The 15,207-nt window shown below is 47.1% G+C and overlaps 1 protein-coding gene and 1 pseudogene across 2 annotated transcripts; one reads left to right on the plus strand and one right to left on the minus strand.

Moving 5' to 3' along the window:
• Positions 1–3,213: 3,213 nt before the first annotated feature.
• Positions 3,214–13,194, minus strand: RILPL2 (Rab interacting lysosomal protein like 2). Of its 2 annotated transcripts, none has more exons than XM_060183909.1 (2): positions 12,781–13,194; positions 3,214–3,444 (listed from the first exon to the last, which is right to left on the minus strand). In XM_060183909.1, the coding sequence occupies exons 1-2, from the start codon at positions 13,105–13,107 to the stop codon at positions 3,229–3,231; spliced, it is 543 nt and encodes a 180-aa protein (XP_060039892.1). In that variant the 5' UTR covers positions 13,108–13,194; the 3' UTR covers positions 3,214–3,228. The 2 variants fall into 2 exon arrangements, with proteins under 2 accessions (XP_060039892.1, XP_060039891.1); XM_060183908.1 differs by having other exon boundaries at positions 3,214–3,513; positions 12,781–13,190.
• LOC107522124 (mitochondrial import receptor subunit TOM6 homolog) lies at positions 6,060–6,312 on the plus strand (annotated as a pseudogene).
• Positions 13,195–15,207: the final 2,013 nt, after the last annotated feature.

A 15,207-nucleotide genomic window follows, 5' to 3' on the forward strand; every position in this document is an offset into this window, starting at 1 on the left:
AACAGCAAGGGCAACAAAAGGGAATAAATCAAAAAAAAAGAGAGAGAGATTTGGGAGCCGGGTGGTAGCGCAGAGGGTTAGGCACACGAGGTGCAAAACGCAAGGACTGGTGTAAGGATCCCAGTTCTAGCCCCTGGCCCCCCACCTGCAAGGGGGTCGCTTCACAGGCGGTAAAGCAGGTCTGCAGGTGTCTATCTTTCTCTCCCCATCTCTCTGTTTCTCTCTCTGGTGTCTCTGTGTGTGTGTGTTCATCTTATTCTCTGTGTCTCTCTCATTAGAATAAATAAATAAATAAATAAACTTTAAATAAATTCAATAGAGGGTCTGGCGGTTGCATACACAGTAAAGCACACATATCACCAAGCTCAAGGACCTCAGTTCAAGCCCCCTCTCCCCCCCCAGCAAAGGGTATACTTCACAAGTGGTGAAGCAGGTCTGTAGGTGTCACCTGGAACCTCAGATGATCTCAATAAGTTTTTTTTTTCAGCCTCCAGGGTTATCGCTGAGGCTCAGTGCCAGGCACTACGAATCCACTGTACCTGGTGGTCATTTTTCCCATTTTACTGGATAGGACAGAGAGAAATTGAGAGAGGAGGGGGAGACAGAGAGGGAGAGGGAAAGATAGACACCTGCAGACCTGCTTCACTTCTCCTGGAGTGTCCTCTGCAGATTGGTAAATCCTTTTGCATAACTACTATGCTCTCTCCCTGGCCCATCACATTTATTTTATTTTTTATTTGATAGGACAGAGAGGGGGTCAAGGCTCTAAGCAAAACAGCACTCTATCCAAGTGAGCTATTTCACCAGCCCAGCCTGTGTTACATCTCCAGAGTTCTTCTCACCATTATCCCATGTATTCCATTTCCCTGTTTATGGTGTGTATCCCTGTCGGGCATTAAGCCAGCACCCCCCATCCTGCATTGCTGATAGTATGGCCTATTTACATAATCACTGTTTTGCCTCAAGGACCCCCAACCATCCCATTGATCTATCTTCTTTCTATGTAGAGACCGCCCTACCTGCAGGGTAACATTAATCCCACCGGTTAAAACCATAGCAACAGTTGCTAAGGAAGTTCTACCTTCCCAGCATGCCTTTTTCCTTTCTCCACCCCCTTTCCTAGCCATTTCCATTCAGACTTGCCACTTCCTATCCTATAAAAGCCACTTCTGTTTCTGGTTTCTCTCTCTTCCACGTGGTGACCTAGAGGAGGTCAGGTGTGCAGACAGGAGGCGAAGGTGGACACTGGCCATTGCGGTTGGCTCCATGTGGCTTAACCTGCTGCACTCACACCCGACTCTGGGTGCCCACATGAATAAAGATTTTGTATTGCTACCGCCAGGAGCTTGGTTCCTGGGTCATCTCTCCTGCCTGTGAAGCTAGCCCAGCATATCCCTCCCTCCCTGCCTAGGATAGTGTGGTTTTTCTCTGGTTTCTTTGCTCCTAAACACCCAGTTCTAGGAACACACAGAGCAGACACATAGTAGGCTATCAAGGATTTTCCAGCAGCTGTGGAGCCCCCCAACGCTGCTAAGTGCTACCCTTTAAAGAAAAAAAAATATTTACTCTTGGGGGCTGAGCGGTGACACATTGGGTTAAATGCACACATACCATGCATGAGGACCCATTGCACGGGGAGTTTCATGAATGGTGAAGCAGGTCTGCAGGTGTCTATCTTTCTATCCCTCCCCCCTCTCAATTTTTCTCTGTCCTATCAAATAAAATAGAAAAATAAACATAAATTTAAAAAGAGGGCTGGGGAAACAGCATAATGGTTATGCAAAGGACTCTCATACCTAACATTCTGAGGTCCAGGGTTCAATCCCCAGCACTACCATAAGCCAGAGATGAGCAGTGCTCTGGTCCCTCTCTGTACTGGTCTCATTAAAAAAAACAACAAAAAAAAACCCTAGTATAGTCATGGGCCCTTTGGAATATAACTAAAATAGACCTACTAACTATCTACAAAATGGAGACCCCCCAACTCTTCATCTGAACTATTCCAGCCTTTAGGTTCATGATTAGTCAACAATTTGTTGGGAATTGGGTGGTAGCACAGTGGGTTAAGCGCACATGGCGCAAAGCGCAAGCACCGGTTATGATCCTGGTTAGAGCCCCCGGATCGCCACCTGCAGGGAGTCCCTTCACAGGCAGTAAAGCTGGTCTACAGGTATCTCTCTTCCTCTCTATCTCCCCTTTCTCTCTCAATTTCTCTGTTTCTAACCAATAATTAATTAATTAATTAACTAATTTAAAAAAACAGTTTGGCTTTATATGTTAACTCTTTTTATCAGCCATCATGCTACAATGATGCCAACCTGACTTCCCTGAGCAGACGGACCTCACCAATGTGTCCTGGAGCCCCGTTTCCCCATAGCCCTGCCCCACTAGGGAAAGAGAGAGACAGGTTGGGAGTATGGATTGACCTGTCATCGCCCATGTTCAGTGGGGAAACAATTACAGAAGCCAGACCTTCTATTTCTGCATAATAACCCTGGGTCCATACTCCCAGAGGGCTAAAGAATAGGAAAGCTATCAGCGGAGGGGACTGGATACAGAGTTCTGGTAGTGGGAATTGTGTGGAGTTGTACCCCTCTAATTCTGTAGTTTTTGTCAGTGTTTCTTTATAAATAAAAATTAATATGGGGAGTCAGGCGGTAGCGTAGCGGGTTAAGCACACATGGCGCAAAGTGCAAGGAATGGCATGAGAACCCCGGTTTGAGCCCCCGGCTCCCCACCTGCAGGGGAGTCGCTTCACAGGCGGTGAAGCAGATCTGTAGGCGTCTATCTTTCTCTCCCCCTCTCTGTTTTCCCCTCCTCTCTCCATTTCTCTCTGTCCTATCCAACAATGACGACATTAACAACAACAATAATAACTACAACAACAACCAAAAGACAAAAAGGGCAACAAAAGGGAAAATAAATGAAAAAAATTAAAAAATTAATATGTGTGTCTGTGAAAGTAAAAATGGTTGCTGAGAGTGTTTGGTTCACTGTGCAGACACTGAGCCCCAGTGATAATCCTGGTGGAGGGGGGATATTTATTCTTGGGGCCAGGTGGTGGTACACCTGGTTAAGTACACACATTACCATGCTCAAGGATTCAGGTTCAAGTCCCCAGTCCCCACCTGCAAAGAGCGGTGAAGCAGTGCTGCAGGTGTCTGTCTCTCCCTATCTGGCTTCTCTCTGTCTTATCAAATTAAATAAAGTAAAAAAAAAAAAAAAAGATTATTTTAAAGACGGGGGTGGGAGGGTGGGAGAATACCAAGGACATTGCTCTTGTCTATGCATGTGATGCTGGGGATTGAACTCTGGCCCTCCCACATGCAAGTCCTGCGCTCTACGCACTGTGCTGACCCACCTCTTATAGCACTGCAGCTCCTCCTGCACCACCAGCAGCTGGGACTTGAGTGTGTTGCGTTCCTGCAGCACGTCCCTCAGCTCCTGGAGAGTGAAGCGTGGCCGGTTGGGATCTGTCAGGTCAACCACCATCTTGTCTGGTCCCAGGTTTACCTGGAAGAAATGATTGTGCTGCTTATAGTAACTCTCTCTCCTTTTTTAAAAATTATCTTTATTTATTGGCTAGAGATAACCAGATTGAGAAAGAAGGAGAAGAGAAATGACATCAATAACAATAATTATTACAATAACAATAAAAACACAACAATGGCAACAAAAGGGAAAATAAATATTTTTTTTTTTAAAAAAGGTCAATAACAGTGGTTCCTCTTCAGTTCTTCTCACTCAGCTCCTGCATCTATCCTCCAGTCAGGATAAACCCTGTCCAGAGTCCTGCCAAGGTGTATCCTCTTCATCTTTGTTCCATGCCATATTCTGTACCACCTGGGAATTAAACCAACTCATTTGAAAAAAAAAACAAAAAGATTTCTTAATGAAGGATGGGAGACATAGCATAATGGTGATGCAGAGAGACTCATACCTGACGCTCCTTAGTCCCACGTTCAATGTCTTCCCCTGCAACAGAAGCTGGAACTGAGCAGTGCTGTGGTTAAGAACTAAAAATTAGGGGCTGGGCGGTAGAGCAGCAGGTTGAGCATACGTATTATATATTATGGTGGCTGGGCAGTAGTACAGTGGGTTAAGCGCACATGGCACAAAGAGCAAGGATTGGCTCAAAGACCCCGGTTCGAGCCCTGGCTCCCTACCTGCTGGGGGGGGGTCACTTTACAAGTGGTGAAACAGGTCTGCAGATGTCTATCTTTCTCTCCCCCTCTATCTTCCCTTCCTCTCTTGATTTCTCTCTATCCTATCCAGCAACAGCAATAACAACAATAACAATAATGACAACAAGAACACAACAAGGGCAACAAAATTGGAAAAATGGCCTCCAGGAGCAGTGAAGTCGTAGTGCAGGCACTGAGCCCCAGTGATAACCTTGCAGGCAAAAAAAGGCGGGGAGGGAGGAAGGAAAGAAGAAAGAAGTTTAGTAATGAGAGATAAAACCAGACTGTCATGCTAGCATTTGGGGGGCTGAGGATTAAATTCAGGAACTTACCCAGGCAAGACCTGTGCTCTAACACTGAGCCACTTCCCTAGCCACAGGAACATTCTCTTACTTCACTATTCCCAGGAATCCTGTGAAACACTGTCTGTCGGAGTACTTGATGGTAAAGAAGCAAAAATTCTGGGGGCTGGGCGGTGGTGCACTGGGTTAAGCACACACAGTACTAGGTGCAAGGATACCCGCCTTGAGCTCCCGGCTCCTCACCTGCAAAGGAGTCGCTTCACAAGTGGTGAAGCAGGTCTGCAGATGTCTATCTTTCTCTCTCACTCTCTATCTCCCCCTCCTCTCTTATTTATTTATTTAATTTTTATTTATCAGATAGACACAGCCAGAAATTGAGAGGGAAGGGGATGATAGAGAGGGAGAGAGACAGAGAGACACCTGCAACACTGCTTCACCACTCATGAAGCTTCCCACCTGGGCTCTAACCTGGGTCCTTGCTCACTGTAACATGTGCGCTCAACCAGGTACACCACCACCCGGCCCCTCCTCTCACAATTTTTGTACTATCCAACTAAAAAACAAACAAACAAACAAGGCCACCAAGAGCAGTGGATTCATAGTACAAGCACCAATGATAACCGTGGAGGAAAAGATAAAAAAAAGCAAAAATTCTAAGTGCTATTCTCCAAGAAAAGAACTAGGGTGGGGTGGGACACACACACACAAAGTAAGAACTAGGGTGGGGACCATGTTGTGGTGGCGCACCTGATTGAGCGCACATGTTACAATGAGCAGGGACCCAGGTTCTAGCCTCAGGTCCCCACCTGCAGGGGAAAAGCTTTGCAAGTAGTGAAGCAGTGCTTCAGGTGTCTGTCTGTCTGTCCGTCTCTCCCTATCATCTCCTTCCTTCTTGATTTCTGGCTGTCTCTATGTAGTAAATAAAGATAATTTAAAAAATCATTAAAAAACAAAGAACTAGGGTGTCACAGAGAGTGACAGCTTTCAGGGCTTGAGGAGGAAAAGTACAAGATGAGCCTAGGTCTTTCTGTTCTGTCCAGCATTTAGACATGGAAATGCCACAGTGTAAAGGAGCTTCTACTGGACTAGCAGAACAATGTGAGTATCAAGATAAACAGTAACAGGTATGGATAATAACATAGCAAACAGAAAGAGAATCCACAAATCCACACTTACATGAAAAATGAAAATGAACAGCTTGGGAGATGGTATATAGCGTTTGACTCCCAGAATCACATGTGCCAGACAGATGCTCTGGTTCTCTCCCTCTCTCCTACTCATTAACACATATATATTTTAAATAAGGGCTCTCCCAACAAGGAAAAGAAAAGAAAATTAATTGGTCCGGGAAGTGGCACAGTGGATAAGGCACTGAACTCTCAGGCATAAAGTCCTGAGTTCAATCCCCGGTAGCACATATACCAGAGTGATGTCTGGTTCTTTCTCTCTCTCTCTCTCTCCTATATTTCTCATTAATAATAAATAAATAAATATTTAAAGAAAGAAAAGAAAAGAAGATTAAGGGGTAAGGAGACAGCCTAATAGTTCTGCAAAAGTAGGAGGTGCTGCTGCTATGGCTTCCAACAGTGTCGCGGTGAGTGAAGCTCCTGAAATCCCAGACAACGTGGGAGATTGGCTTCGGGGCGTCTACCGCTTCGCTACGGACAGGAATGATTTTCGGAGGAGTTTGGCTGGCCAGGAACTTGAGTGACATTGACTTAATGGCACCTCAGCCTGGGGTGTAGCCAAACAGACAGATGCAACCCCTGTGCTATACTGGAACCTTCCACAAGCAGAGCCTACAATCTGTCCATTACAAGATTTGCCTGGTGGCAGCTGAAATTTGATTCACACAGGCACCTTCCCTACCTTGCCTATTTCCTTTTTTTTCCCCCTTCATCTATGAGTCTACTCAGAACTGTTCCCTGATCAGCAGTCAGTCTTGAGTCAGCGTTTTGTCCCCTGCTCTGTAAAGTCATGTACCTATTTCCCCAGTATCTGCAGGGAGTGCTCTTTGTACTTCTTCAGATGTGTTTAACAAATATTTGAAATAAAGACTGCACACAAAAAGCGTTCTGCAAAAGTCTTTGATGCCTGAGGCTGTTGGGTCTTAAGTTCAGACCCCAATACCACCATAAACCAGAGCTGAGCAGTGCTCTGGTCCCCACCCCTCTCTGCATCTCTCTTTCATTAAACATAAACAGGGCAGGGGGGTAGGTTGTCGTACACCTGGTAAACTGCACACATTACAGTGCACAAGGATGCAGTGCAGGTTCCAGGCCCTGGCCCCCACCTGCAGGGGGAGAGCTTCACAAGTGCTGAAGCAGGGCTGCAGATGTCTCTCTGTCTCTTTCCCTCTCTATCTTCCCCTGCCCTCTCAATTTCTCTGTCTCTATCCAATAATAAAAATAATTTTAAAAATTAAGTTAAATAAATAAGGTCTGGAGAAAAAAAGATAAAATTTTAAAATAAGGGTAGAAGAAGAAAACATAATGGTTCTGAAAAAGACTTCTATGCCTGAGATTCTTAGGTTCAATCCGCAGCACCACCGTTAAGTCAGAGCTGAGCAATGTAGTGCTGTGGTTAAAAATAAATAAATAGGGAGTCGGGCGGTAGCGTAGCGGGTTAAACTCACATGGCGCAAAGCACAAAGACCGGTGTAAAGATCCAAGTTCAAGCCCCAGCTCCCCACCTGCAGGGGAGTCGCTTCACAATCGGTGAAGCAGGTCTGCAGGTGTCTGTCTTTCTCTCCTCCTCTCTGTCTTCCCCTCCTCTCTCCATTTCTCTCTGTCCTATCCAACAATGACAACAACAACCATAATAATTAAAACAATAATAAAAAACAACAAGGGCAACAAAAGGGAAAAATAAATAAATAAATAAATATAAAAAAATAAATAAATAAGGAGACTTCTGGAGGCGGGGCTACGAGCAGCAGCAGATCTGTTTCTCTCCTCTCCTCTCCCAGATCAACTAGGAATACCAAAGGGACCAAAACAAGACAGGACTAGAACGACTTCAGGAACCCCAGATCACTGGTGAGTGCAAGCACTTGTGGCTGGTGGACAGAGAGGAGTCTAGGGAGAGATTAAGTGGCTGGTAACAGTTCGGCAGTTTACCAGTTGAGACACCACCTCCAGTCTGTTCCACCAACAAGGGGACAGCTGAAGGGAGGAGAGGACTCCCCTGAGACTCACCAAGTGCAACTCTGAGTCTCCATAGCTACTGCCCTCAGAATCTGGAGCAGTGGCAGGGAGGGACACCAGGGGACAGAGATCTAACCAGGAAACTCAGGAGAAGACCTATACCTAGGTGGCATACATCTTCCCTCCTACAATGCTGGTGGGAATGTAAATTGGTCCAACCTCTGTGGAGAACAGTCTGGAGAACTCTCAGAAGGTTAGAAATGGACCTACCCTATGACCCTGCAATTCCTCTCCTGGGGATATATCCTAAGGAACCCAACACATGCATCCAAAAAGATCTGTGTACACATATGTTCTTGGCAGCACAATTTGTAATAGCCAAAACCTGGAAGCAACCCAGGTGTCCAACAACAGATGAGTGGCTGAGCAAGTTGTGGTCTATATACACAATGGAATACTACTCAGCTGTAAAAAATGGTGACTTCACCGTTTTCAGCCGATCTTGGATGGACCTTGAAAAAATCATGTGGTGTGTGGGTGGGGAGAATACAGGTCCAGGAAGGATTCAGAGGACCTAGTGGGGGTTGTATTGTTATATGGGAAACTGGGGAATGTTATGCATGTACAAACTATTGTACTTACTGTTGAATGTAAAATATTAATTCCCGAATTTAAAAAAAAGTGAAAAAAAAAGCAAATGTTTGAAAACTACCTAGTTGTCTATTATTAGTTAATTGAACTAAGGCATGACCACACACTGGAATATTTTATAAGTGACAAGCAGATGAGACACAGGAAGAAATGAAATGCTCTAGAAGCCAGGGCTCCCACTCAGATGAATAAGATCAGCACTGAAAACATACTATCCTGTAAAGGTGTGAGGGAGAAAGCTTCCTAAACCTCTCTGGATGCAACTTGGCAGTACTCCTATACTTCTCACCATGTAAATGTGCCTTTCCTTTGAGCCAGTAAGTCCATTTCCTGCAGATACTTTCCAAGACATAGGCCAAGAAGCCTATATCAGGCTCACTCACTACAAGTGATGATAAGAAAATCAATGTCTTGGAACCTGACCCTAGGGAATTGAAGACAGACTATGACCCACATGGTCAACGACTGCCACCTCTCCAGATTCAAAGGAGGTCTCGAAACTTTACATCAGGCTCAACCTGACGCTGTTGACTGGCTACGGAAGAAGGGCAAACGCTAGAAGAAGAAGGGAATTGAAGAAAGCTTGAGTGCTGTGGTATCTCTTTTTTCTCTCTTTCTCTGCCCTCTCTGTCTCTATCAAGACAAATGAAAGAAAAGTAAGAAAAAGAAGGAAAGAACATAAATGTCTTTTGTTAGAAGACTGGTTAAACAGATTCTATTTTTGTGCTAGAGATGAAAACTTGTACCTTACATATAAAAAAGGTATGCCCCTCTCCATAGAGAGAGAAACTGATGAGAGAGATAAAACACCACAGCAGGCTGGGGTAGACAGCATAATGGTTATGCAAACAGACTGCCAAGCCTGAGGCTCCAAAGTCCCAGGTTAAATCCCCTGCACCACCATAAACCAGAGCTGATCAGTGCTCTGGTAGAAAAGAAAAAAAAAAAAAAAAAGAAAGAAAAGAAAAGAAAAAACAGCATAGCACTGCTCCAGCCTTTTTAAAGTTTCCCTTTTGCACAGTGCTCCTACGTGGTGGCCAGGGACCCAGAGAGAGAGAGAGAAATTGAGAAGGGAGGGGAAGACAGAGAAGGAAAGAGACGGGGGGGGGGGGGGGAGGGCAGTGGTGGCACAGTGGGTTAAGTGCACATAGTACAAAGACCCAGGGCCTCACACATAGGCAGGAATGTGCTCTATCATGTTGAGCTAACTCTCAACCCCAAAGAAGGAAATTCTGATAAATGTCACAGTAAGTGGAATCATGAGGACATTATATTAAATGAAATAAGTCAGGGACACAGGACAAGTAGTATAATTCTATATGCGAATTATGTGAAATACATTAAATAGCTAGAATAGGCAAATTCCCAATGATAGAAAGTAGAAGGAAACCAACAAAATAGCTCACTTGGCATAAAAGGAAACTGATGCTGTGGTCTCTCACTCTCTCTGCCTATCTACCCCTCTGTCTTTATATAGAAAAAAGAAAGTATAAGGGCAAAAAATAAAGTTTAAAATTAGGGTTTGGGCGGTAGCACAGCAGGTTAAATGCACATGGTGCAAAGTACAAGGACAGGCTCAAGGACCCCAGTTCGAGCCCGACTCCCCACCTGCAGGGGGAGTCACTTTATAAGTGGTGAAGAGGGGGGTTGGGCGGTGGCGCAGTGGGTTAAGCGCATGTGGCGCAGAGCGCCGGGACCAGCGTAAGGAGCCTAGGGAGAGATTAAGTGGCTGCTAACAGTCCAGCAGTTTATCAGTTGAGACACCACCTCCAGTCTGTTCCACCAACAAGGGGGACAGCTGAAGGGAGGAGAGGACTCCCCAGAGACTCACCAAGTACAACTCTGAGTCTCCATTGCTACTGCCCTCAGAATCTGGAGCAGTGGCACCTGGGGACAGAGATCTAACCAGGAAACTCAAGAGAAGACCTATACCTAGGTGGCATAGCTGTGGGGCTGTGAATGTCTCTTTGCATAACCACTGGATTATCTCTGCCACACCCTGCTTTATCTCTTGGTCAGGAGTCAGTGATTAAGCTAAGAAGCCTACTTATAGTTTAAAAGCCCGCAGGCTCCCAGAGCCTACAGGGAAGAAAAAGAACAAAGCACAAGGACTGGCGTAAGGATCCCGGTTCGAGCCCTGGCTCCCCACCTGTAGGGGAGTCACTTCACAAGCGGTGAAGCAGGGCTGCAGGTGTCTATCTTTCTCTCCCCGTCTTCCCCTCCCTGATTTTTCTCTATCCTATCTAATAACAAGGGCAACAAAAATGGGGGAAATGGTCTCCAGGATTCGTAGTGCAGACACCAACCCCCAGCGATAACCCTGGAAGAAAAAGATGGGAAGAAAGCCTGTGTGTGACCTGTCTCATGGTACTGAACGAACGCTCCTATCTCTGCCCTTTCCCTACCCCGACTCCAAAGGCTGCAGCCCAGGAGGAAAATGTGCCATCTCATCTATGCTTGATGAAATTTGTCACTCAGTGGTTATCTGTCCACAGCACAACTTCCTTCTGTCTTTGGGCAAGAGGCTGAAGTTGACAAGGCAGAGCGAGAGCTGCATGATTCCTGGGAAGTCACTGAGCTGCTCTGAAATAGCCAAAGCCAGTCACTACTCACAGTACTCAAGCGTCTCATAGGATGAATGCTGACAGAAACCAATTTGTAGGGGCTGGGAGAGGCCACAGTGAGGGGCCTGGATCTGACTCTGGCCACCACACAACAGCACCTGCACAAGCTTCACAAGCAGTAGAGTAGAGCTATGGTATCTCTTTTCTCTTTTACATCCTATCTAAAAGTAGATAAATAAGTCTACCAGAAGCAGTGGAATTATGCAGGTGTAGAATTATGCAGCCCCAGGGAGTCGGGCGGTAGTGCAGTGGGTTAAGCACATGTGGCGCAAAGCACAAGGACCAGCATAAGGATACCGGTTCCAGTCCACAGCTCCAGCCCCTGGCTCCCCACCTGCAGGAGAGTTGCTTCACAGGAGGTGAAGCAGGTCTGCAGGTGTCTGTCTTTCTCTCCCCCTCTCTGGCTTCCCCTCCTCTCTCTATTTCTCTCTGTCTTATCCAACAACAATGACATCAATAATAACTACAACAATAAAAAAACAAGGGCAACAAAAGGGAATAAATAAATATTAAAAAAAAAAAATATGCAGCCCCAAGAATAACCCCGGTGACAAAAAGGAGGAGGAAGAAGGGAACAAAAAATTGAACTGGAAACAGAACTGTCACTGTGACTAATTAAAAACTGATTTAAGGGGGGGCCGGGCAGTAGCGCAGCTGGTTAACTGCACATGAGCACTTAACCCGCAAAGAGGAAGGACTGGCTTAAAGATCCCGGTTCCAGCCCCACCTGCGGGGGAGTCCCTCCACGAGCAATGAAGCAGGTCTGCAGGGGCCTATCTTTCTCTCCCCCTCTCTGTCTTCCCCTCCTCTCTCCATTTCTCTCTGTCCTGTCCAACAACAATGACATCAATAACAACAATAATAACTACAACAATAAAACAACAAGGGCAACAAAAGGGAAAATAAATAAGTAAATATTAAAAAAAACCTGAAATAAAAGTGGCAGAGGGCAGCCAGAAGCCTTCACTCCTCCCCATGAAATCCTTCTTATGAATGTCAGCTGGCCCATTCCAGGTGTGAGTTATCAGTGTTTTAGTTTGTGAATTCATATTCCAGTTTTGAAGATTGTATTTTTTATCTCTCCCACTAGATGTGAGCTCCATGAAAGAAGGGTATCTTGCCTAATTTTCGACTTCTGTCGCCCCAGAGTTCCGCATAATGCAACAGTTAATCAACTACTAGTACAATACATAGGACCCGAGCGATAGATAGCTCCCTGAGAAGAGCGCCCACATAGGCAGGCACAGGACTCCATGTTCAAGTCTAGAGAACAAGCAAGGTGTCATGGCAACGGTGAAAGCTCTGGTGCTCCACTGCCTCTCTTTGTGTCTCTCTAACTAAATGAAAAAGTAGCCTGTAGAAGTGAAATCATGAGGCCACAGTTGGACTCAAAACAAACAAACAGAAATGCAGATCCTCAGGCCTGGGAGACAGCATGATGGCTATGCAAAAAAAAAAAAAAGGCTTCCATGACTAAAGTTCTGAGGTTCACTAAAGTTCTGAGGTTCCAGGTTCAACCTTCGGCCAGAGCTCTAGCTTAAAAAAAAAGAATTATAAGAGTGATAAAGAAATGCAGAGCCTCTGGTCCCACTCCAGAGCAGCTGAATTGGACTCCCTGGGGCTTGGGGTCTGGCTTGTTTCAGAAAACACTCGGGGAGGAAGGTTCTGATGCTCCCTCAAGCGTGAAACCTCTGCTGTGGATGGCGGCGAAAAAATGCTAGAAGCCACGCCGACGAAAAACAGCTTGGGCAGCACAGGGCCCACATGTAGCAGGTGCTCAAGAAACGTAATGCTCCTCTCGGGCCTGGACGCTCTCAGGGAAAGGGTCTCGCGCCGCCCCCACCCCAACCCCACCCGGCCCCCCGTCACTCACCTCGGGGCTGGCGGGCTGGCCCTGCCTCCGCAGTCCCTCCACCTCCTTCCGGAGACTGTCCCGCTCCATGCGCAGCGCCTCTGCAGTCAGCCCGCCCTGGATCACCAGCGTCTCCAGCATCTCCAGCACACGCACCACCTTGAACTGCAGCTGTGTCACGCGGGGGTCGCTGCCCAGGGCCATCAGCTCGCGGCCCAGCACGTAGGAGATGTCGTACACGTCCTCGGCGCTCAGCTGCAGGGGGCTCTTGCCCAGGGCGCCCTCGGGCCCGGCCTCGTCGCCGTCCTCCTCCCCTTCCTCCTCCTCTCGGCAAGGGGGCTCCTCCATGGCCCCGCAGACAGACGGCGGGCCGCGACTTCCTCCAGGCGCTGAGAACTTTTCCCCCCGGGCCGGGGGGGGGGGGGGGCGGGGCGCTGCGAGCAGCCAATCAGAGCCGGCTGGGGAGAAGGGGCGGCGCCCCTCGGGCTAGCAGGCCCGCTCGCGGGGTGCACGGTCACCTCCCGGACAGTGCAGGGCGGTCGCCTCCAAAATGTGGTTGTGGGGGGTCACGACACGGCGAAGGAGCGGCCGGATAACAGCGCAGCGACCGCTGGCCGCCTGGGAACTGTTGCAGAGTGGGGGAGGGCCCCGCGCGGTTTCCGTGGAGACGGGGCGGGGAGCCGGAGCCGAACACACACAGACTTTTTTCCCTTTACAAACACAAGTTTTCCAGCCATCGAATTTGCGTGGTGCTGGGGAGGGAGATCGCCTCTCTGTGGTGGCCCAGCTGGAAGCCGTGGATGGCGATGCCCCCGGGGCCAGGTTCTGCTGCACTGCCGGGGCTGCACTAGGGCCTTCTGGGTTCCCTGGGACTCTCGCTGCCGGATGCAGACTGCGGGTGCTGTGCACTCTGTGAGGCCCCAGCTCCTGGCCTTGCCCAGACGTGCCAACATGGCAAGGCACTTAGTTTCTTGCAGCTGGGGTTCCTCCTCTGCAAAAAAACAAACAAAAGCCAGCGACCCAGTAAAATAACGCTACATTCTGGTGAGAGCGGGCAGAGAGCACTCAGGAAACACTCAAGTGGGAGTCTTCATTCCTTCCTCCAGTTTGGCTGTGACATAGGCTGGGGAGTAATGAGACATAAGTCAATGCTTTGGATATTTGAAAACATTCAGGGGCCTGCGTGATACCATAATGGTTGTGTAAAAAATACTTTCATGCCTGAAGTTCTGAAGTCCTAGGTTCAATCCCTGATCACCATAAACCAGATCTGAACAGTGCTGTGGTCAAAGGGAAAACAACAAAACCAAAAATCATTCTATAGACACAAGGCTCGGTGTTACCGACAATAGCAGCAAGGCAGATTACAAAATGAGTGGTCTTAGGTTTGATTAGAGGTTTGTAATAATCATAGGGAGAGAATTGAGCAATGACTTGTCTTTCCTGGCTAGATAGCTCCTCATCGAAGTCATGCTTCTGGGCAAGGGCTTAGTAATCTGTAACTCATAGAAGTGACATGGAAAAATTAAACACCCAGATAAACTATCACACTGACCATAAGTGAAAAATAAGATATATAGGAGGGGGAGAGAGACAGCTCAACAGTTATGAAAAAACAAACAAACAAAAAATCTCTCATATGTGAGGCTCCAAGGCCTCAAGTTCAGTTTCCTGAACCACCCCAAGCCAGAACTGAGCAGTGCTCTGGTGAAAAAAAGAAAGTAAGAAAAAGAAAAAAGGGCATATTTGTAGAGGGGTTATTATTCATCTATAAATGAACACAAAGGACTAACAGGTGGAGCCCAGAAATAAATACTTCATAGTGAGTCATATGATATTACAACAGTAGTGTTGGGGATAAGGGGAGATAGTGCCTGGGGCACTGGAGGTCCTAGGTTCAATTTCCCACCACCCCCATAAGCTAGAGCTGGAAAAAAGAAAAAAGAAAAAGAAAACGGAGGTCCAGAGGTAGCACAGCGGGTTAAGTGTACATGGTGTAAAGCACAAGGACCAGTGGAGGGATCCCGGTTCGAGCCTCCGACTTCCCACCTGCCGGGAAGTCACTTCACAAGCAGTGAAGTAGGTCTGCAGGTGTCTTTCTTTCCCCGTCTTCCCCTCATCTCTCCATTTCTTTGTCCTATCCAACAACAACGACATCATCATCAACAACAATGATAAAACAACAAGGACAACAAAAGGAAAAAAGTAGCCTCCAGGAGCAGTGGATTCGTGGTGCAGGCACCTAGCCCCAGCAATAACCTTGTAGGAAAAAGAAAAAAAGAAAGAGAGAGAACGGAAAAAAAAAAAAAAAAAGAAAAAGAAAAAGAGGGAGTTGGGTGGTAGCGCAACGGGTTAAGCACAGGTGGCGCAAAATGCTAGAACTGGCACAAGGATCCCAGTTCGAGTCCCCCCTCCCCCTTCCCCATCTGCAGGGGAGTCGCTTCACAA

Source organism: Erinaceus europaeus, unplaced genomic scaffold, assembly GCF_950295315.1.
Source record: "Erinaceus europaeus unplaced genomic scaffold, mEriEur2.1 scaffold_1014, whole genome shotgun sequence".
Lineage (NCBI taxonomy): Eukaryota > Metazoa > Chordata > Mammalia > Eulipotyphla > Erinaceidae > Erinaceus > Erinaceus europaeus.

Bases quoted from the DNA above. Each gene is read 5' to 3' on its own strand.
- RILPL2 (XM_060183908.1), bottom strand. From the start codon at position 13,107: ATGGAGGAGCCCCCTTGCCGAGAGGAGGAGGAAGGGGAGGAGGACGGC. The intron at 3,514-12,780 runs GTGAGTGACGGG...CATTTCTTCCAG, and splicing joins GCCAGCCCGCCAGCCCCGAG to GTAAACCTGGGACCAGACAA.